This window comes from Trichoplusia ni, chromosome 15, assembly GCF_003590095.1.
Source record: "Trichoplusia ni isolate ovarian cell line Hi5 chromosome 15, tn1, whole genome shotgun sequence".
In the NCBI taxonomy this organism is placed as follows: Eukaryota; Metazoa; Arthropoda; class Insecta; order Lepidoptera; family Noctuidae; genus Trichoplusia; species Trichoplusia ni.
This window is the reverse complement of record NC_039492.1, coordinates 5,578,376-5,603,196: the sequence shown is the minus strand read 5'-3', so window position 1 is coordinate 5,603,196 and position 24,821 is coordinate 5,578,376. Positions and strand designations below refer to the sequence as shown.

At 36.7% G+C, this 24,821-nt stretch overlaps 1 protein-coding gene across 1 annotated transcript; it reads right to left on the bottom strand.

The window, feature by feature from the left end:
* Positions 1-1,896: 1,896 nt before the first annotated feature.
* Positions 1,897-3,814, bottom strand: LOC113501396 (transcription factor glial cells missing 2-like; the record flags this gene model as incomplete). The annotated part of the gene is made up of 3 exons (XM_026882527.1): positions 1,897-2,815; positions 2,957-3,301; positions 3,475-3,814. Coding segments are annotated over 3 exons (1,368 nt in total), but the record flags the coding sequence as incomplete, so codon positions are not given.
* Between the last annotated feature and the right edge of the window lie 21,007 nt (positions 3,815-24,821).

Below are 24,821 nucleotides of genomic sequence, written 5' to 3'. Positions count from 1 at the left end.
CTTCAGTGTTAATGATGCGGTCGCGGTGTGAGGCGTGTACGTGTACGCGCGTGACGTTACGGCTGTCGCTCTCGTCTATCGTAACGGTCGCACCAACCGCACCGGTCGCACCAGCCGCACCGGCTGCACCAGACGATCTTGTGAATCTGGTTCACCGCCTAAATCTCAGTGTTTCCCTGTCTCCTATATTCTATGTGTACCTAGAATATAACGTAGAAATTACAGTCTCTAAATCCCTCAGTTGAAGTTCGTATCTCGATTAGGCAGTAATTTCTTCCAATAGTACAAATTTGTTTAGTCGTGTTGAAGCTTTACGTGATTTTTGTTGCGAATATATTCATATATTAATATTTCTTATCTTTACGTTGTGTTGTGTTATATTTTAGTTCTCTAAATATCCATTTATTTCTTATTAGATACGTTTACTTTCGTATTGTGTATCAACCTATGTTAGCTATTTTATTTGAGTGTAGTGTTATTGGTGACCGAGTTATATTCTAGCACAAACGTAATATATTATTGTAACGCTGTGTACTTTGATTTCAGACTAGCGCTTTGTTCACAAATGACAATGTATTTTATGTCTCTTAGCTAGATACGTGTCTTATTGTGGTTAGATTCACATTCTCCTTAAGATTCTCCTACCTTGATAAGTACTATCTTGATAACTAAGTCATAGTGATTATTTAGTAGGACAGTCGTTCCTCTTAGGAATTTCTCTTACAGTTGTCGATAGGCTTCAGCAAACTCAACGCTTTAAACACTCGATCTCGCCCCTTTTGAACTCTGAATCCTAATCAGACTCCACACTGTAGCTTAGTTACTTATATTTATAGATTCGCTAGGGTGAGGCAATCACTCGAGCCCACAGTGTTGCGTTCGTCGCTTGCTCCCGTGGTACACGTGGTAAAGAACAATTATAAAGTGAAACGAATAATAGTGAGGCACAGAAACTTGCGTCCGAATATTGTTTTAGCCTTTTAAACTAAACTAGATTTGTTCGAAGCGCAAATTATGGTGTTATATTATGAAATAAGAGAACATGCTTCACGTTAAATTTGTTTGTGGCCTTATTATAAGTGGCGCCCGCCATGGGGCTGCGGCCCCGGCCGGCGGGGCCTCACTGCTGTGATAGTGCGCGCTGTGCTCTCCGAGACCCTGCCGGACTGTTTTACCAGCACAACACACTAAATTGTGCGTAATATTGAGTTAGGGGCCTATATTTAAGTCTAAAATTAATCCAAACGTTTAGCTATTATGTATACTTTGTGCCTGTAAAACCGTTCGCATATATTTGGCTCCTTTGGAAATTATAGACCACATTACCGAGTTTAATTTTATATAGTATTTAGAGTGACATTCATATCAACAAAATCATTCTCAGTTATATTATATAGATTCTATATATTATATTTTTCTGGAGTATGTTGTATCGAAGTGATGTGGTCGACTTGTTGTCGAGTCTTGTGCAATATTCGGGAGGAGCAGTTCGGGCCAGCCTGGGCCAGCCTGGATATTGCAATACAAGCACTGAGCAATGTTAACGCAATCGTTTGTAAATATTGTTTGAGATATCGTTATAAGTATCCATAATTGTGTCGGATTAAAATTAAGTTGTGATATTTCGATATCAGCCAAATTTCGTGATGGAATTGTGACGGTTATCGATTTTTGAGAAGTTTGTGGTACTTGGTCAGTGGGTATGTCGCATTGTTTACTTGTGCTGGACACGGACAGACTCATTTGCAAAGGATTAGGTTTGGGTTGCGGACTCTGTCGTCAAATTATGGTGTCATGTAACGTGTCGCAAGGACGGTTTTCGGAATGTTTTGCAAATGCATAATAAAATCGTGCGATCGCTTAATGGACTATTTTGTAGTGACCAATTTTATTGTTAGAAATTAAAAATGTAAAATTGACAATTTTAATGTAATTTTTATATACAATAAATAGACCATTTTATACAAACTGTTTTTTATTTTCTCACGTTTCAAAAGGAGATATGTTTATTTAAAACCATGTAGGAACATAATACTTAATTATATCTTTGTATCTTAGAGACAAAATTAACAACTTACATCTACTTACGACTAGCTTATTTACAATTTACAAGTCTATGTACAGGAACATTATTATAAGAGGCCGCTAAACGCGTTCACCGCCTGTTGGTGCTGGACGTCGAAGTATTGTTTGCACTCTGACATGTCGTTGGATGTGAAGGCGCAGTCAGAGTAGTTCCAGGCCTGCATGTCTAGGTTGGTCTGCGAGCAATCTTGGCCGTATCTGTAGAACCTCTGCTCCTGCATGTCCATAATGGGCGAGGTCCGACTTTCAGTAGGATAGTATTGTGCTTCTTCAGGGTAATACGCCTGAGGGATGTACGCTTGCTGCTCGCAGTAAGCCTCAGTCTGCTGGTACCCGCTGCCGAAGAGTTCTGGTGAAGGGGTCTCACTGGACTCCGAGCCGCCCGCAGCTCGTTGCCAGTCCGGCCAGTACGCGTCTTCAGGCCTCGAGTTTTCACTGTTGAGATCAGCGAACGTGGGTGGAGATTCTAAAGTGTGTTCTTCTATTGGGAAATCTAGTCTGATCGGTTGGTCAAGTTGGAAGATTTCTTCAGGATGGAAGATGTCGTCGGCTGGTAGCGCGGTAGGGTCGTAATGTTGTTGCTGTATGTTGCTGGGTACCGCGGGAGGTATGTACTGCTGGTATTGCGGCTCCGGCGGCGACCAGCCCGCGGTCGCGTAGCTCTCAGGTGTCTGCTCGACTCGCCACCGACATGAGCACTCGAAGGGCCCACACGTGCAAGTCAGTTGTCCTGCGAAAATAAATACGAATTTAGTGAACATATTCACCAAAATAATAATAAAAAAACAAGTTCTAGAGTAATTAATATTGAAGGAATGCCGTAAGTTCGGTTTCCCTCATTAGAGATAAAACAATAGTTTACTACACACACCTCTTTGGTTATCCGGTATAAGTGGTGGAGGTTGCGGATGTGTATTGCACACTTTCTGCGCATGTTGCTTATCAGGTTTCACCGTTAGTATTTTGTCTGCTATGGCTGCCTCTCTTGCCAGCAAAAGTGCTAGCCCTCTGACTCTTCTACCAGCGCCAAGAGATCGCCTGACTTCACTGGCGCCCTTAGCTTCAGGTCTTGGGTGGTCGTGAGCGCCCTTCGCTTGGAAGAAGATGGCGTGTTCCGTATGCCGCCAGAAGTGTGTGACGGGGTAGCCGCAGTGACCCCTACATGGTAGAACTTCTAAACGACCACCGTTGCACATCCTATTCGGGCAGGGTTTGCCTGTTGAGAAAGATGTTAATTAGAAATACTTCAGCGAAATTGAAGTGAAATAAGTAGGTTTTGACCGTTCATTCTATAGTAGTAAAATATTAAAGTTAGATATTTTTGGAAAAAGACAAACTAGTTAAAAATCGCCGACAGAAAAGAGAAGGTTAAGTAACAATATTATTTACCTTGCTGCTTTTTCCTGGCTTTATCACAAATGGCGGGTCTTAAATGCACTCTTGAGCCATCAGGTAGGCGGCAGCGCTGCGAGCAGACAAGCACCCCAAGGCAGCTTTTCTTCAGTATATGCACGTTATGGTTGTTGGTGTTACGCATGGCCCAGCCCGACGCGTGCCGTCTCGCTTCTTCGCAGGCCGGCGGGTATACGCGTCTCACGTGGCCGTCGCACCACTCGCTAAAGGCGTCGAAGGCGGCCACGCGTGGTACCACGGCATCGTTGATGTCCCAATCCGGTGTTTGGCCCTCTGACATGTCCGTGCGACTGCTGGTGCTGGGAAAATTGATTAATTGTTAGCTAGGCTACTTGATTCGGGTTTTGTCTAATAGTAGTCGGGTTTGCTAACTATTGCACCTAATTTTGCGACGGGTTAAGGCCTAAAGAAGACATTTACAAGAGTTTTGGTTTAATGGAAGGTACCAGGCTTATCTAGTGAAAAATAATAAGGATAATATACCAATGTTATGAGTCGAAAAATACAAAAAAAGTATTGCTTTAAATAAATCTCTTCAATCCGATATTGCTTTTCCCATGCCCACAATTTGTTTTTCGTCAATTCAATATAACGCTTCACTAAAAATGACAAAATTAAATAAGTAACTGCATATAATACCTAGAGATTACTAAATTCCACTTCAGTATTAGGTACAAAGAACTGAAGCAAGCTTTTGACGGTATAAAAAACAAACATCTAAATCGCGGAGAAAGCTGTGTTCCCCTCACGAGTCCTTGTTGAGCCAATTGCTTCAGAATTACACTGTCTGAAGGGGAGGCCGCGCCTTAATTGGCCAAATAACTTTGTGTAGATACCCACTTACGAGGGAGTAAGTAAATAAACGAACGAGTCCTTTGGGAATATTGGATCGTCTTCTAAATAAAATGATAAATGTTAAAGTTGTTGCTAAATGTGCTCTATTTTGTTAAGATCTTTGCTTAGTTTGACTAGGGTCTACGTTTTTTAGTTATACGCAAGTATTGGTTGAGAAGATATAAAAAAAAAACAAATATGAGTGAGAATTGAACTAAAAGTGTAAACGTGATAAAATGGTCTTTATTTTATCACAATATTCTTGCCTGTTGATTAAAATATTAATTACTCATGTCAGATATTGCTACCTTTGCTTGATTGCATCGCAACAGATTATTTAGTGGTAGGTACAACTTTTTTAGCCTTTATAATAATACTTATGTGCAAATTAACAGTTATTTGTAAAGACAGGCAACTGAAATCGAAGGAACAGCAAAAAATGATACCGATTTCTAATTTTTACTACAAACATTATTTAAGTAGATCCCCACCAGTGTTTATCTCTGCATATCAACTTATATATTCAAATTAAATCCTAAATAGAATAACATAACAAGGAACTAGAAAACATAAGTATTCGCCGTATTCAAAATCCTTACTGGGTGATACGTAATGAAGTAACAAAGCAACGTCACAGTCTCAATGAGTTTCAATTAGTTTCAATTGGTAGCCTGCACCTTCCCCAACCCTACACGCTTTGGGCGCTTGTAAATGCTAGACCATGTATGTTATTGCTGTTCTATTGAATTTTATGATGTGTTTAACGTTTAGCTTACACTGTTTGACGGCTGTTTTTTTTTATTTCAATACCTATATATTATGATGATGATGATGACGTGTGTTATTGAGCTTTTAGTGAAGGTAAATTATATTTCATTTAACAAGGTTTTCATTAAATGAATGTTTGGTAGATGAAAGTCAAGTTAAACTTAATTTGATAGAGAACAAAATGACATAAAAATGTAGTGAATTAGATTCACGTGCGGAACGGAAGAACATTTCTCTTAGGCCCGATTTTTCAATCGTCAGATAACTTTTATCTAAGGAATAAATATGGCCGTTTGACATATTTCCTATACAAAAGCTGTCAAAACCTCAAACATATTCGTCGAATAAAAGTTATCTTGTGACAGGAAAATCGGCCCTTAGTGGAATTTTTTTTTTTTTTTTAGAAGAAGCCCGGTCTACTGTAAGCGCTTGCAGCAGGTATAAAGTTAATGTTATTTAAGTAAAAGTAAGAGTTATTATTGTAATAACAGTTCCTTTGAATGCCTTTAGTAAAGAGGGAGAGAAAAAATATCAGAAATATGCGATATAAGTATGACTCTTTGCAATGGGACTCTAGACTTTCTTTGTTAAACTTCTCTATGCCAAGATAAAGTTTAATATTATACCCTATTCTAAAAAGAGTACTAAAAATATATTTATGTATAATAAGCATGAAAGTCGGTTGCGGACAAACTGTAGGTACATACATTTTTTATTTTTTTTTACGGAAATCAATATTGATAGGGTTTCCTGTCGGTTCTTAAATAGGTAATGGATTAACAAGTTAATATTAAGTTTATAAAAATATGACTGAATGAAATCATAAAACCTAACATGCCTGCTTGAACCTAAAATCTAGGATCCCAAGAAATATGGAGTAGTTTTCATACTCCCTATTACCTATCCAGTTACATAGGTAGTTCTTAGAAAAAAGTATTAGTAGTAATTTAAGTATTTAATTGCCTGTTTACTATACATATAATAATTATGTTATGGTTTAAGCGCAAAGCAAGATGTATTTTCAGATACTTCTTATATTTCCAAAATAAGAACTCATATATTATGTAATCATCGACGCTTATGACATGATATGACACTATCATAAATTAACGTAAAGTAACTTAAAATTCGTAGCTATAAATCTATATTCATAGATAAATATAGTAGGTACTTACAGGATAACCATCTCCGAAATGCAATCGATACACAATCACAATGCAGGTTCTCTGTCCAGTCCAAAACAATCACAGTCCATCAATACACTATCCGCGTACGATCGTATTCAAAATGTATACGTTTGTGTCACACATGTAACCGCGGGGAAAGCTCACAGCCCACTGAACGAAACAACAAAAATAAACACAGGGATGATGAGCCCCGCCGTGTTCGAGGTGGGGCAGACCGCCAACCAATCGCAAGCTCCCAGTTACACGACGCCGCCTCCCGACCAATCAGAAACCAGAAACGTCCACCAATGATAGATTTCTATAACTATAAGTATCGTATTTTTCAGGAAAACATGGGAAATTTCAGTGCGCTGCCATTTTTAGAATATCCTTATCAATCGCCATTTATTAAACGTGGTTAACATTTTGTTGTTCTGCTGTCAACTGTGACTAACATATTTGTTAAATGTTGTGCAATGACACTCTAGTTAATTGGTTTTACTGTATTTTCCAAGCCTTGGTTTTTTCAGAAAATTGTTACGTGAGAATGACTCATAAAAAGTCATTATGAAATCTTTACGATAAGCTTTTATTCTTAGGCTGGGTACTTCTACTTTGATTTCGTCTTTCTAGATCTCTTTTCTTTAATTTCCTTTTTTCCTTCTTGATCCATCACTCGATACATTCATTATTCAAGATACCTTTATAAAACATTGTTTCAAATTTGTTCTGAATATTTAATTATACTGTATCTCCTAAGTAGCAAAGAAACCTTCTCAGTTACCTACTTAAAGTTTGCTAAATATTATTAAAACAAGAGCAATAAATTCCTGAAAACTTGTATTAGGCATTTTAGCTATTGATATAGGTATTCCAAGAAAGTTTCATTGCGCTTAATATCTTCTGCGACAGGCAAACAGGCTTACCAACCTGTTTAAGTGACAAATAAATGTGTATGTAGCACATGCTCAAATTTATTGGCACCCGCCAATAAATTCTCGAACATGGCTTTACCTCGATCTATATTTCTGTTCGTTGTCATACCGACAAAACTAATACATCATTAGTGAAGACTTCAACTGTCTAGCTATCACTCATGGATTGAGATAAAGTCTAGTGACGGTCGGACGGACGTCTGTCTGCTGCGTATCCGTCTTTATAGACAGCAAAGCATTCGTGATAGAGTTTCCTTTTTACCCTTTGAGCCCACAAGTCTTAATGAAACAAGGATTTATTCCTGCCTTTGTGTCTGTATTTCGAATCAATACATGCATAGCAACTTCATATAATTTCAGATTGCGTAATGCTAATAAAAAACAAAAAACGAACAAAAGGAAACATTTTCGCCACTTATGAGGGACAGCCGAGGTATACAATGATTTTGTTCAACATTAAACTAAGGACCTTTCAATCAGGAAAATCATTCTAATTTTCTTTCCAGTTAAATGGGTAACGTCAGTTTAGTTTAGTTGTAACGTTTTTCTCACGGGCAGCTGCAGTATAATTACTGAACGTTATATATAAGGTGAGTGTGTTCAAGATGTAGAGCGGACCTACTATAAAATGACGCAGGGTCCTGGATGCGGGCGCACGTTACAACGCGCGGCGCGTGCGCAGCCCCTAATAAAGCTGCGAAAATGTTGCGATGGACATAGCTTATACAACTATGTATATTTATTATTTAAAGCGCTGGAAAGAGGAAAATATTTGCAATAAAATACAAATATTGCAAAAAAAATCAAAGTTTAAATAGGACTCCAATCTGTGACTCCTTTCTAAATCTAATCTGCGGTAAACGAAAACCTTAATCATTAAATAACTGAGGTATAAGGAATATTGAAAGATCTTTAAAAATAGCCTAAAGTTTTGGTGTATTTCTTGATGAAAGATTATATTTAATCTTGTTTTTTTGGGGTTACATACGGGCGTAAATATATAAATAAAAATATTTCAATGTATTAGCACTATTTTAAAATTGTACTTCAAAAAGTGGCAAAAGATGGTTTAGTTAATAATCTTCAATTTCTTAGCGGGAAACTATAAAAGTATTTAATCAGATGTTTTGTTTTTATTCTTAAATATTCTGCTAAAACATTTAAATAATCTGTTGTTAATCCGACCTCGGCTTGGATTAATTTAATCTCTAACTTTAATCTTAGGCTTTCTGGGTAAGCTCGCTGACACTACCGGCGTATCAAGTTTAGAATTATTTGACCATGACGTGGTTATTTTTTTACCTTAATTAAACTTAGAAATACATATATTGAGGAAATTCAGGAGATTTCAGAATCGTCAAATTTTTCTCAATTTTTCGTTGATGTACTTTAAAGTAAGAATATTTGTTTTCAATCAAATGCCATGAAATTAGACATGTGCATACAATAAAAAACCTGTATAATTTTTCCTAAATGTAGCACAATTTTCCAACTTGGATGTGCACATCTCTACAGCTCATTGAATAACCGTCGGAAACAGCACATCACGGCAGATGTGTAGATTCAGACTTCAGAAGTTCAAGATCTAATATTTTATTACCCGAGAAAATTGTGTTGCAACGAGCGAAGTAAATTGTAGTCACATAAAATTAAAGCACAATTATTGAGTGCCGCAGCAAGTAAAGCCAACCAGTAGTCAATTAAAAAATAGCTTCCCAATTATTGATATCCTTTTTATTAAAAGGAATAATTAGATCAATCCAGAAGGACCTCAAAACTTAATCTAAATTCAGAAAACAATTATAGTTAATCCTTCTTTTTGTCTGTTTACGGTATCCTGTAACGGTGGCAACAAACACACAATCTGGGTTATTCTGATCAATTGTTTACTTTTAATCTGTTTATTGTTTTGCCAGGCGACGTTTTAATCCAGGATTTAGAGATTTCTTTATCGCAGAATCGCTTCGGGTCGTATGTACCGGCAAAACTTCTGGGTGCTTTTACTGACTTAGGGGTTTTAAACTGATACAAGTAGGGACCCGTTCCAGTTGCTAAGGACGGGTGTAAGAGCTTATATTTCTGCCGTAGAGCAAAGTTAAGAAGATTAAATTGATAATCATCAACAATATTAGCTTTAAGCTAGTTTCGTTTGCAAAAGATTTGCAGTAATCGTTTTAGGTCGGTGACTTTATGCACTTAAATGTTCGCTCCAGCTTTCGGTTTTAAAGTGAATGCCAATTTGGTTTTCTACACTCTTGAATCGTTTAGGACGCAGATTAGATTATCTACGTAAGTAGAGCTACGTGTTATGATTGGTGGAGAGGCAGTCCCCTTTAGTTATCGCCTCCGTCGTCAATTGACGCCCATGAAGCGAGTCGAGCTCGCGAACAATTTGCGTCCCCTGCCCGGCCCTAAGGAAGTGGCCAATTCGCAAAATTGACAGCAATTCCGGTCTAGAATAAGAAGGTTGGTGTGTAATCGTAAATCGTGTGTGAACTGCTACTACGATCATTCAACTGTCCTCATATTGATTCGTCGTTTCCTCACGGATATTGGCTTGCCCTGGTTATTAATAATACTTTTCACTTAGGTCTAACTTATCCATATTCCATTTGTTATGAACAATGATATGAGAAGTCTAATTGGTGGTGATTATCTTTGTATTATTATTATCAGTGGTTGCATTGGTTTAGAGTGTATTAAATTGTTCGGTATTATAATCCAAAATAGTTTTCGCTAATTTTAGCCCCGGGTCATGACTTGCGGCCGACAATTTGTCTTGTACCGGACTATTTAGCGAATTAACTTGGCAAGGGATGCTTATCTTTGCGAAGTTTCAGGCAGCTCTATCCTAGATATCTCTCTTGTGTGGCGTTAACGGGGAGTAAAACTACGAGTATTACAAAATGGTAGGTTTATGGAAAATGTAATAATGTCCTAAAATATTTTTTGATGTTCTATCATTTCTAAACCCTTATTGTCAATCCTTTTTTTTTGTTAAGTTTTAAGGTTTTCGTTAAGCTTTGGTAAGTTAAGGTCATATTCTTTATTTTTTTACGTGAAGTACACCAAAAATAACTACTTATTTGCTACCAAGGAAACGTTTTGGCAGCCGATATTTTCGGCAACTCAGTGCGAAATAAATCATTTTCATTTCAACTACATTTGCTAAAATAAACAGTGACGTACATATGCAGGTATTTTTCTCAAACAGAGCTACAAAGACTGTTGTATATTGCAATGTATTTGTCAGAAGCTTTACTCGGGAGTAATCAAACACGGAATTAGCGGGAGCGAGCACTGCGCTTGAGTCAACAACCGATCAAAGCGACATGTGCCGTTGCGATACATTTTCACACGGGTTTTCATTCGATTTAAAGTTTTCCTAGCAAATATAGACACGAGAGAGTTGTCTGTGTCTACAACTGTACGTTTGTGTTCGTTGCTGGTCGTACATCGATATATTTTATCACGGTCGTAAAAAGAGTTTTCCATATTTTGTCGTCAGTATGTAGAGAAAGCAAAGACGTTTTCTATGAAATAATAATAATATATAAGTAGCATTAAGTCCTCTTGTTTCTAGAATACTTTATTTTTTATATCAACCCGTTCATAGTATTCGCACAAATAGCCAGTATAGATACGACAATAGATAGTCACAGATCCATTCCATGAACATGTCAAACCTACCAAATCAACTACACGTTGCGATCTGTTCGTGACAACAGAGATAACCCTTCGCCGGCTCCGATAGCGGCTCCTCATATCTGCATAGAGCGCCCTACAGGCCTACCCCATCCCATAAGCCTTTCCGCACAAGCGGCGTTCAAACAAAGGATCAAATTAAACAAAATCCGCAGACAATCGCGTTCCGACGAACATCGACATGAAAGAGAGTTAATCAAATAACTATTTTGAAGTCTGAACAAATAGAACGCCCCCGCACTCAACTGTCATGCGACAAACGCATTTGTGATTGACCTTAGTCGATTGTATGGTGTAACTAATGCGGTGGCCAATATGCGCAATACGTGACGCCGGTGACAACAGCTTTGCCGGCTGCGTATCATTATTCGTGTCTTGTGCTCACCCTTGAATGTCAATTGGATTAAAATATTGAGTGTCATCCGATCGATTTCTGTGATTTATGTTTTTCGATTGATTTTATAGTTCAATATTTACAGATCTCAAAATTGAACGGTTGCAAGTAACGGATCTATTAATTTGGTCTGCGAAGCGATTTGCTACGACACCGACTAAAAAGAATGTGAGATGTAAAATCTATTATTCTTTTACATAGTAAATAGTATATTACTCAAGACATGTATCTGTGTAACAAAAGTGATTTGTACAGTCAATTGGTTATCACAATATTTTTTTTAGCGGATTGGAAAAGTCCAATGTTAAATTTTATTTGTGCAATAAATGTTAATTTACGACTTTATTAACCCGGTGTAAACGTTTGGTATATGATAAAGACACAAGGTGAAAACTTATATTGTGAAAGGTAGGTGTTAGAGTTAATTTATTGTCGGTGTAGCGTTATCTACACGATGCGGGTGCGCGTGCGCCGGCCGGCAGTCATGGCGACGCGACGCTACGAGCGATACGACTAGCGCCCCACCTCTCGCTGATAGCTACTGCTTTTTAACATGCAGCACGCGACAAACGACAACTGTTTCTTTGCTTTTTTTAATTTGATGAATTTTTGTCAAACGAAAATGACACAACGTACGCAGAAAGATCGTTTTAAGTATGTTTTTATCCCTTATACGAAGTCGATTTATCTTACGTATTTTCAGTATTTATTATTATGTTCAATAGCACGGATATGTACGAAACCATGTATGATGATTTTAATTATTGATTTCATCAATTCACGCCATCTTATTGGAATAGTTACTAAAAATTATTGTGCACTAACACAAAAAAGCAAAGCTATCCTTAAATATTTTATCATATGGTTGATTCTTTTGCTCTACTTACAACATAACCCAATCGGCGAATATTCGCAAAATGTACGAATTAACTCTTTATCATTCACCCCGACAATTTGTAGATTCATTTGAATTTTCAAAAACGTTTATTTTGCATAAACATGGGCGTCGCGACATTTCCGCATAATTATTTGAACTTTTCTATAGAAGAGATTGAATTATTGCAGTATTATACTAATTGTAGTGTGTCATTGTCGGTATTGTGAGATTATACCATAAAATTTATTATTTATTTGTTATTTGTAAGACTTCTAGTGTTGAATGCTTCTATTAAAGAGGCGGAAACAAAGATATCTAAAATTCAAGGGTTTTGTCTGACAGGCGGAAATAAAAAGCTAAGTTTATGCAGGATACAGGAACTTAATAAATAAATTGCAATGTAGTCAGTCACCCCTCAAAAACGTAATTTGTGTTGAGTATTAGGAAAGTAATTATGGTTTCACCGGTCGGCCCATTTCACACTCGCCCCAAAAACAATGGGTTATAGATGGGGTAGCGATGGGGGAATAATCTAATAAACGAATAAAGATGTTGCGTGATTTCTAGATATCATAACGTGGGAAGTGTGGGAACCCACCTTGATTGCTTGATTTAATTAATTGATGTTCATTCGTGGCCACGCGTGGGAAAAAGGAACTAATAGGATTTATTCTGGTACCTATGGATTTAGGATTTGGTAATAGTGCCGTATATTATTGGACTTGGATTTTAGGGATCATTGCACACTGGTCAAAATGAGGCTGATGAAGATAAAAAGGTAAGAACAAAAATAGTTTGTATGCAGATAAACATTTTAAGAGAACATCCAACAGTTTTAATAATATATGTTTATTATTTTTACTTACATATATAGTGATAGCTATAGTTGCGCAAAAATTGTGCAATCATCGTACACAAAACCAAAAAAAAGTGATGATAAAGACAACTTGATATTCCTTTAAAACTCCGGAAATCCGATATTTCACATGGCATTGAACGTTTAGAGTAAAATGTACCCGTCGGACCATTAAATTTTATTTGAACCCGCGGGCGCTGGAGGGTGGCCGTTTAGGGCACAACACATAAATAATAGCAAAAAAACATATTGCGTTTGCTGCACTCATTATGCGCAATTAGCTACGATTGTGACAGAGGACACCATGTGAACGGATTTTGTTTGGATTCTTATAGACTCAACGCGTGCCGGGTTGATTAAAAAAAAATGATTGCAGCTTAAAAAAAGTTAAGACGCCATGATGTTTGTACAGTTTTGTGCATTGTTTTTCGTTTTTTTGTCAGCTTTAGAATGTGTTTTAGGCCTATTACACCTTTTTCATAGATATTTGAGGATGTAATTGTACTAAACAGTTGAATAGCTAATGGATCTTCAATATTCTGAAGAAAATAATAAATAAAACAAATTCTTAAGAAATAATTTATTCAATTTTGACTTTAGAGTTAAGAAATCTTGAAATAAAAACACTTTTTAAAAATTATTTCATTGTAACGGTCATCTCATATAATGTATGTGGTGTTAATTTTATCCTGTCTTGGCTAAATATCAATTTCAATGAAAAACAAATGGTAACTCAATCCGTAAGTAATTTGTAAATTCAAAGGTTAAACATCGTTTTAATGCATTTATTTAACCAAATACTTACTGGCCCCTCTGTTAGTCGAACGCATTAGTAAAATTAGAGCGGTGGGAAAGGGTTGCGCGTGCGCCGGTGCCGCGCCGCCGCGGCCGCTAGCCCGCGAACACTTAATGTTTATTGTTATTAGAACAATATTTATACATATACCGAGATCTACGGTTATTGCTGACGTATCATATTCAACACTATCCAACGAATATTATAGTAAAATTTATTAACCAATACAACAAAATCACATTAAGCTTTTGTTGTTGAGTAAAAAGTGAAAAATATTTATAGATGCGCTTTACAAAAAAAGTTTCCGGATTAGTTAAATTAAAGGTATATTCTTCATATTCAATGATCAATCGGACTCCCTGTGGCCAGCTGAATGCGGAAACAAGGAAATGCTATTGTAAGTCCATCGGCGGCCATTTGCGAGTAGCTGGTCAATAGAAACGTGGAGAAAGGACGGACAGACACGCGCCCAGTATAACACTATCGTCTATTGTTGTACAGGATTGATGTATTTAGCCGATTACTTGTTTACAATATACAGTAGGTGGTAATGTGATTTTAACGAACGTTACTTATTAAACATCGATGGACAATTGAATATACGTGATTTACTGTGTTTGAGGTTGAATAGTGATGTTGCAAAATAGGATAAAACTAAATTGGTTGTTAAAAATTTTAAATGCGAAATTTTTAGTCTGCTTTTTCTTTGAGTATTAAACTTGGCACTTAACATGCAATATTGGTAAGTCCGTCTCGTGCGGTATATTGTTTTTGTGTTAACCTATGGCCCGATAGTGAAATGAGGTTGATTACTTAGGCCAACGGTCGGACGAACACGGGGTTAAGAAATTTCTTCTTTAATACCGCAATTTTTGCCGTGTAATTTTTGTTATACGACCATAATGCCCTTTTTCATAATCTACGTACTTTAACCTAATACTATTGTGTTTTATTAAATTTAAAATCATTAACGAGTCCTGCAGTCACACATCCATTGATTTCTATTGACAGATCATCAATAAGACGGGTTTCAGAAGGGTCGCGAGTGACGCGATTAGGTGTGGTGATAAACTGCACGGCTGACACTGCGATTAAAAACTCAGAGCTGGTAGCTCGTAAACAATCATTACTGGGTATTTTAAAGTAACTTTGGTTGCTGCCAAAGGGTAAAAACCCGGAACCCTTTTACTGAACCACCGTTGAATGTTCGTTTTGTCCATCCGTTCGTTACGAAGTTGTATCTTAGATACAGTAATAGCTAGACACTTAAAACTTATTTATTTACTATAAATGTAGACGAACAACTTAAAGTAACACTTAATTCGAAAGAGGTGTACAAAGGTACTGTCTATATCTTAAGAAATCGCTTCCAGCAAACCTGCGAAAAAAGAAATAGATTTTGTTAAATTAATTTTGTTTGACGTGGATATTTTGTTATACAGGATTAACGAGACAGTATTTTAAGACAGAATATTTAATATAGTTGTGCTGGCATTCATAAATAGGAGGTGAATTACAATTCGAAATTAGAGAAATCTCATGCTAATTTTCGTTAAACATAATTATTGACTAAATAGAAGCAATTTGTTATCAAATGAACCTGTATAATTTATCTTCTTTCTTAATTATAACATCTTACCTGTTGTAACCGTACGGTAGCCGTCTTATCTCCGGCACGCGTCGCGCATTAGGTGTACCTGACGCGTGCGATGCGCGCGGGCACGTGGGCGCGCCGGTGCGTGCGCGCACGTGGGACCGGCCGCGCGCATCTCCGCTGCAGCGGAGACACTGAGTGCTGACTCTTGTTTCAGAGAAGGTCCATTTCACCCTGTCATGCACAAGTGAATGTATGCCTGACATTTTTACTAGAACAATTTAAATACCTTTCAAAAATAGTAATCATAAAGTACCTCCTAAAATTTAGAAAACATATTTCTTTAGTTAAAAACTTTACAAGAATGATTGGTTCTCTTTCAGGTAATTTCAAATAGAAATTACCAAATAAACCTCAAAACTATTATAAGAAGAGGGTTAAAAAAATCTCAAAGCAAACATCAAACGCCTACTTGACATTTGGAAGTACAGAATTCGCAAACCGTTTGACAAAAGAAATCAGTGTCGGATGCGCCCATGCATAATATTGGACATCAAATGAATGCGTTTACGTAAATATAGACTACCTTTTATTATCTGGTAGGTTTGATTGCGGTTGAGAAGCGTGTGGCTCACCCCCCGCCCATTCACCAAGGATGATTGATCTACAGTGGATTGACAGATTTTTTACAAAACCAGCCGAGGGTTAGCTCAGTACAGCCGAGCGAATATTAAAGGCAATTGTTGTTTAATTTTTACACTGGTAGGGCGATGCGTTTCGAGTGTTGTAATAATGTTTTGATAATAGCAGTATCCGTTCAGCTCATATTTCTTATTCAGAGTGCGTGGGACCCGCCCGGTGATGCGCCGAGCTTTCGTATTTGAATTTATATCGTTTACTAACCGTTAGGAACACCTTGTTCCGTTGTTTTAATTTAATGATTTGTCAACCCTTTAACAAATACGTGATATGGTAAACAGTTACCTTTAGGCCGCTGTTTAAATATTAATAACATTCACGTTGATTTGTCACAGCTTTAAAGTCTTAAGTTTCCATTAACATGGGGCTACTTTGTTCTTTTTTTTCCACTGTTCAAATAACATTGTTCTGGTTTAAGTTTCATTAGATATTATTTTAATCTGTCACAAATCGACAGTTCGGTATTGACGGCTGACCCTTGACGGGTGCTTATTTGGTTTAATATTTTTTGTGTGTGTTTTTTACCCGAGCTCGGACAATAGAAATAGGGCCATTCGATACTTTGGCACAATGTACCCACTGATCCTCATTGATCGCCAATTACTGGACATTAAGTACCTTAAACGCTTTTCATGTCCGCTATTTGTAGCAACAAATCAAAAATGAAAGGAAACAGCTACAATGGACCGCTCAAGATCTGCATTCAATATTTCTGTTGGGTGTTATTATGAGTTCGATAAGCTGTTTTTTCGGACATTACAACAATGGAGTTTGGGAGCTTATATTTTTTGTGTCCGATAGGATTTTGCGATAGAAAGGTTGGAAGTCGAGGTTACAAAATTTGAATAGAATTTTATCAGCCGTTTTTCAAATACAGTACGAAATTATTAAAATTTAGTATTAGTTTTACTCTGAAATATTTTGGAGTAAAGGCTTAACTGAGCTTTTACCCTAAAATAATATTACATAATTTACATATAGAATGTTTAAAGGTAGCTTGCAGAAAATACCCATTAGGTACTTAATAACTATGTCTAGTACTTTTGTATATTGCTCTGGATAATCAAATAGTTTCATCACTTTTTCTAAAAACAGGTAATATAGACACGAATGGCACACACGCGTCCTGCACCGCCAGGGTAGCTGCGCGCAACAAGGTGTGCTTATCGGGTGCGCACGCGCCGCTGAGCCCATTGTCACGCCCGACACGCTTATTATGCGGTTGCATAGGAGCGCGCACTACAACACACGTTATTGCACATTTATTGCTCATCTTCAAAGCTTTGTTAGCTTTGTTACATCTTTTATTTGCTTTTTATCAATAAAAATGTCGGCCGACAACGATGTATGGCTTCACGCTATAATTCCGCTACTGAGATTCTTTTATTAAGGGACTTGTGAAGAATTTTTCTGATTGCCGCAAATAATGTTCTCGAATTACGTTAATTTGTATCTGATATGGTGTAAGATTACAGTTACACCGTCAAAGATATTTCGTTAACAACTATACTCGTATTGCATATCAAAGAAAATAGGCGTAGGCGGTTCTATACTGTGTCGGGAATTTTGTTTTTACCCCTTAGCTTTACATTTTTACTCTAGTTCTATCTTTTTATATTGAACGTCAAGTTTAACTATTTTTCAGTTGGCTCGAGTTGTCATTTCCTTGCTGGATACCCTGATAACAACACGACTTCACAAACTCAAAGGTTAAAATTAGGAGTTGAAAATTAAGTAACGAACGATTGAAAATCCTACCCTACTGCACTTACATACTTGGTACAAATCCCACTTAACGAAACAGCAATAAACATGCACATCTTTCGTCTGGTCCCACGATGAATCACAGAACACTTGAGACTGTTAAGGTCCTTCCGTGGTCATCTCAGAGCCCCGCCGTCTGGGCAGCCATGCGGGCCTCTTACTGGGTCACGACCGACACCGGCTAGAGCCTATTTGATACGTAATTCACTTATAATTGGAACTAATCGAATTAGCTTGGGTAAGGTCACTTATGTGCAAGAGTACATCTGGTTAATAGGCTAATCTTGAGCTGTGACGAAGAATGATTAAGTAACTGTTTCAAGTGCATTATACTGAGGAACTGAATGACAGTTGGATTTTATAAAATATGTTTCAATTTTATATGTCATGACATTTATTTATTGTTAATCTACTTTTATATTTAGCATTTGTTTGTTTTGGAATTGGAAATTTACCACAAATCCATTGAGCGGTTCTATTGTCTATATAGTAAAAAAACACTTGTAGGTATTTTACACTATCCGTTGATTTACGTTAATGGGTAAACAAAAAGATTCTTATAATTGAATTTCGTAAACAGTTCATGTGTGTGCTGCATTTTATAGTACAAGAAAAGTTCTAAATTAAGTAAATGATACTTAATTTTATTGATTAAAAGTGCCTCGCGTCCACTTAGAAATGACTGATTATGTAAACATGACGCGGTAATTATCTACTTAAGTGGTTATGCGACATGATTATTGGTATTTATTTAGCACTTTCATTGTTGAGCGACCGCAGCCGGTGTCAATTTTCAGCGGAGCCACACGACCGCCTCCAAATATTGTGATAATCCCTCCATTCTCTATTGTCAGTCGATGACTTGATAAAAAAATATAAAAAGTTCATCCGCGTCCCATCCCTCGGGACCACTCCATAGCGCACTTCTTCCCTTATTCCCATAATCTATTCCAATTAACTGACAGGACCATATTGTGATATTAACAATGAATTCTCCCCTCTATAAACTGCGAAATTATGGTAAGTTATAATGAGCTTTCTGATTGTGAAGTTATGATTCATATTCCCGTGTTAGGTGTTGATAGCTTTTTACATTTTAGTACACTTAAATAGATCTTATTGTTGGTACATGTATTACAATTTTGATTATTTTACTTATGACCGTGACAAAAGCTCTTAAATGGTTCTATAACTTTTTACTGTTCGAATTAAAGAAATAATTTGTAATGTAGACTCTTAATATTGCTTACGTGTTTTTAAATGAGACAATAATAATCATTAGCAGATTGGCATTAAAAAAAAAAAGTTTTATTTATTATTACAATTTAGGACAGTATTGAGCCAATAAAAATCTCAATATCGCAAGCATTCTAAAATTATCGTTTTTCATTCATCAGCAAACAAATACGAATATAAGTCTCCTTAGTCTTCTTAACTTACTAAGACCCGAAATATTGGCCACAAAAGTATCTTAATAAGAAATTTATTTCTACAATTTATATGTGTGACTGCAACGCCCAAAATAAGTTAAGACAAATTGCAGATACATCTCAAATCGCAATCAGGCAAGTTTCCGGATAATCCTTACTGATAACAGGAGTTCCACCAGCATCCTTAAAAGTAAGAGCCGCAGTCGTGGAAGGGAGACACCGCTCTAAGCACTGTATAGCACTGTCTCACTTTGAACATTTTCATGTTGTGAGGTGGTGTTTGCACCCCAGGTCATCGTCAGATACTTGATGGTGGCTATTAACCCTGATGTAATCGCCATTGTCTTTGCCATTCCCACAATCAGGATGGGGTGGCACGTCTGTCCGTGTGTTAGATTAACTAATCACTGATATTGAGATAATGAGTTGTGTTGCCGAGGGAGGTATTATACTTATTGGCATTTGTGTCATTAATTCTGTTGATCCAGCTAGTTTAGATTTGCTTATAGTTGTAGCAATAAATATAAGTTGTATGTCAAAAAAAAGGTAGACTGTGTGTCTAAAAACAGGACGTTATGTTACCGAGTTTGAAAAAAGAAGTGTGTGTCGAAGAATTATAATATCCTTTTCGTAAGGGTCTAACCACGATGCGGTCATTTATACACAGTACAAGCAAAGTAATCGAATGACCACACTCGTCTCTTTAAACGTAAGAAGCAGCTGTAGAATCGACGCGAAAGCAGCACGTGTCATGAAACATACTTAAGGTAAATCGTCAAAAATTCCGCTCGTTTCCCACACAAACCGCAACAGGCATGATAAAATCGATACGCCAATTTATATCGATAAGTTTAACTCAATATCGATGGTAAATTACTGTTTTGTAATGAGCGACGTTCTCAGGAGCCAGCAGGAGACTTGGGGGCGACCGTATCTTCGTGTGAGATCTGCGACTTTACGAGTCAACCCACAATAGCTGTAACGACCGAGTTGTAAAATTTCGATTATTGTTTACGGCCTTCTGGTTTCGAATGAGGTAGCTGGCTAATTGTTATTGTATTATTGACTTTTTGGTTTTGTACAGTAAAAAGTAATAATCACAATAGGTTGCACGGCGATACAGTTACAATTTTGTGGATTTTGTTTAGAGTATTTTTTGGGGATGTTTACAAGACCGTGGTTGCTAAGACTATAATTAAAGTTCCGCATTATTAAAGTTTTGATTTTCGATCTGTGAATACTGTTTATTGAACACCAGTGAAATTGGTAACATACAGTGTAAAGGTAGAGTGGCGGGCCTATCGCAACTAAAGATTTCTAGGAGACAACCTTTGGATAGACCGGAAAGAGAGTAATATAGATGTCGCCGACTTTATTTACTTTTAAGGTATAATGCCATTGATATCTAATCAAATTCTGCAAGCACGCAGCATTCGATGCAAGCCGCGTCGCTTGCGCATCCCATGTAGAGCGGCTCATGCAGGTGGCCGACATACGATACTCCATTGTGAGGCATGCTCGTTCCGAACCTCCTCCGTTTGTCTCCCGTCAAAAGAATTCCAGGCAGACAACTCACCCCGCTACTAATTACGCGACGGCAAAGATTATGAAGCCGATGTAGGGATAGTTGTTTTTCGTTAATTTGATTTTCTTTGGAATGTTTGGTGGAGCAATAATTGCTAGTGCTCATGCTAGTGCATAAATCTTAAAAAAAACTGTTTGTGGTTTAATGAATTCTTCATGAAATTTAGTTAGGCAAAATCGAATTTGGTTTACGGTTAAAAAAAGCTTCATTGCGTAGCAGATTTCCTATTAAATACATATGTTATTGTGTTAGTGCGTTTGTATATTATTAGCTTTCTTTAATTTTAATTTTAAAAGTTGAACTTAAAATTACCGTTTGTTAATGTCTCTAAAAATGGTCCACCAAATTCAAACAATCTAGAAAATTATTAAATAAATATTTGGGAAACATAAAGTAGTAGTGTCACGTCTGTTATTTACTTATTCTATATTATTCTATAAGTTCTGACTCATCTTGCGTGTACGCACAAAGTGCGCGAGCGATTCAAACGAAATGAAAAGCGTTTTGTGAGGTATTCCATCCATATTGAGTGCGCGCATGTGCGCCGCATACAAAAGCTTTGCAAAACTTTGCACTGATTTGTTCTATTTATCGATGTCCGCTGCGATTGACTTGAACAAACAAACAATAAGGACCTATTCTGTTAACGTCGTTGTATCCATTATCTTATTTAAGCCATCCAGATAGCAAGTTTGATAAACCCCTATAGTAAAATAATTGTAACGTATCTAATTATGTGCATGTCAGTACCCGATTACCTTTCGATGTGGGTGCTAATGGCTATAACAAAATACTTATATTCAAAGATGTTTTATTTATTTCTAAGACTGGTGTACATATATTTCGTTGAGTTCCGCTTGACAGGCACGTGCCGGGGCCCGTATCGTTTGCAACCGATGCGCAAATCTAACGTCCGCAGGTAATTGCGTTGCTTTGACCAAACGTTTGCTTGTATTTCCATTTTGTCATTAGCAATCGGCTATTAATTCTAGGATTATGACTAGTGAGGGACATAGGGGCTCGCAATTTTCACAACGCCAGCTGCCTTCACTACATGTATCTGTGCAAAAACTTTTCTACAAGGAAAGCCACCTGCGTGATTCAACATTATCTGTTTCTAATCATGGCTGCGCACACGTCGGCTTGCGGACGACACGTGTACCCATGTCTCGATTTATCACGCTGACCAGAGCTTTAATGAAACGAGATTATTATAACGGCTATCAGAGACTCCTGCGATAGTGATAGATTACAGTAATGAAGTTGTTTTGCAAGCATCTTTAATTATTCAAATGCTCACCGTGTTACAATATCTATTTAAGCTTTAACATAAAGGTGTAAAAGTGTTTTCTTTTTATGTGTCTGCATAAAGCAGATACGTGAATTAATAGTATGGTGAGCGCAAGTGTTGATATCGAAAACAAACAGTGTTTGAGAAATACAAAACGCCCTTGTTAATTTAATGGTAGCGTGTATATATACTGGGAGAAGCGAGTAGTTTTTATAAGCACGCCTTACATGGATAGGGCAATTATCACGTTGGTAGCCATTATGTAATGTCCACTCTATAAAATCGCAACAACTGGTTTATCCTGTCGTGTTCCCTATCCGCTAGGGCTGCCCAATGAACTTATAAGAGGGTTGTGTTCAGATTTTTATGGATCTTAATGTTACAATAATGTTGCGCTTTGATGAGGACTATGAGCTCAAATTTCAGCAAAATTCGAATTGGTTTTGGAAAATATCGTGAGGATGGAAACTAAGACAGTTTCAACTGCTGTTATTCCAAAAAGAGCTATTTAGCATCACATTAACTAATATTTATATGTTATGTTTTAATATACCAAGAAATGGACTTCAGAACGGTGTAATAACTCGGTTTGACTGCTCTACTTTTCAAGAGTCAAGTACGATTACATGTCACTTAAAATACGCCACATCTTCCTGTCAACCCTGGGCCACCACGTGGTGATAGAACAGCACCTGTTAGCTAAACATATCTAAGCTGCGGCAATCAGCTCCAACATCTGCCTGCCTAGATTATTACGCAATAACTCTACATTTAAGTGTACAACCAGATGTACAAGGGAGCTATGAACTTGTGACCATTTTATGGGCTAGTTATTTTAATGATATTGCCAAGTACTAAATTAATACTTATTACATAAAATGATTTGGTTATTGCCTGTATTATTATTAATAAAGCGATCCGGTATTGGTTGAGGTTTTCTTCTCGTAGATTCAAAACATTCTTGTATTATTGAAGTTTGTATGCGTGTATAAGTGTTACCTCTTGAAGCTCAAACGGCTGAACTAATAGAAATGTTTATAAAAGATCGCTAAGACTCGAGATAAACACATCATCATCATCATAGGCCTCCCCTTCCTCGCAATTCTACAGTCCTGTGCCAGCCTCATCCAGACTCGAACCGATACCTCAACAATATTGTCGACCCATCTTGCTGCCGGCCGACCGACGCTTCTTTTGCCTTGCCTTTAAAACTACTTTATTATAACATAAAGCATACTTTATTATAAAATACTTTTTTTATCTTCGAGTAGCACCATAGGACGCAACTAGTAGTAGTACCATTTAACTTATTTCTTTATTTGTGATATATTTTTTGCAGTCCATTGTAACGTATACTGCATTGTCTTCTAATGAGTGTAATTGATTGATGTCAATTGATTTCTTTTGTTTTCTTTTCGAAGAAGAAATAAAATAAAATAGACGGTTCAATGTTATATAAATTACCAGATTAGTATAATTACAAGCAACTAATTGCACAATTCAAGCAGCAATTTATTTTGTGATCTAAAAATAGACAAGATGGATGTATTACAGTATATAGAGTATAAAATAACGTGCTTGTGAACTAAATAGAACGATGCTAACACTAAGTAATAATCTAATTAAAAACCAAGGCTTTGAAATACTAATTACAAAACAGGTGTACGTAAAATTATGTGTTGGTCTGAAGATCATAAGGAAAAATGAAGCGAACCTATTGTTTTAATGGAAATAATGCAATTCTTTCAAATCGTTTGCTAATAACTATATTAATTCAAAGTTTTTGTTGTTTCTACGGTCACAAGTCTATGTTGTTTAAACGGTTTTTGTTTTTTTGGCGGAAAAATAGAAATTGGACAAGAAGTCTCCAAGTAGGTACCGAAAGGGCTAAGGATAATTAGACTAATTCTATTTATAACTAAGAGGAATAGAAAACATAAAATATTAATGCTATTTTCCAAAAAAATACAACAGATATTAAGGTACTTGCTGGTTTGATTGCACCATCAGTTTAAATCGGACTATGTAGACACAGATCTAAGCTCTGGACGCTTAGATAATGATTGTTTAAAAGCCGTTACATTACAATACGTAAGGCGATATATTTAAATGGTTTATTATGAGAATTTATTTGTATTCGCATTCAGTTTTCCCATCGTGGCACGTGCGTCTAATTGTGAACCCGCATCCACTGATTGACGTAGGACTTTGGCGAAGCACAATACCGTTACACTTTCTACTGACACCCTAACTTAATGCAATACTTGTTAAAAAGTATTAACGGGCAGATTGTTGAATCTTTATTGGTTTGAATAAGTGTTTTATAAAAATTGTTGCTGTTATATGTTGAGATACGTCCAAGCTGAAAGATATGTTAGAAGCAAAGCAGCAATTTTCCAAAGTAAAGAATTTTTCTTTTTTAGTTTGTTTCTTAATTGATATAAATTGATTATGATATGATTATATTAGTTTTAGTCGTCATGCCCACATACAAAGTGTGCAAACAGGTTTTTGGGGATTTATGTATAAGCAAATAAGTATTATAATATAAACAGTGTCATAAATAAATAAAATAAAATAAGTAAATAATAAATACTGAATTTTTGTGTGCATATTGCATAGGTCGGAG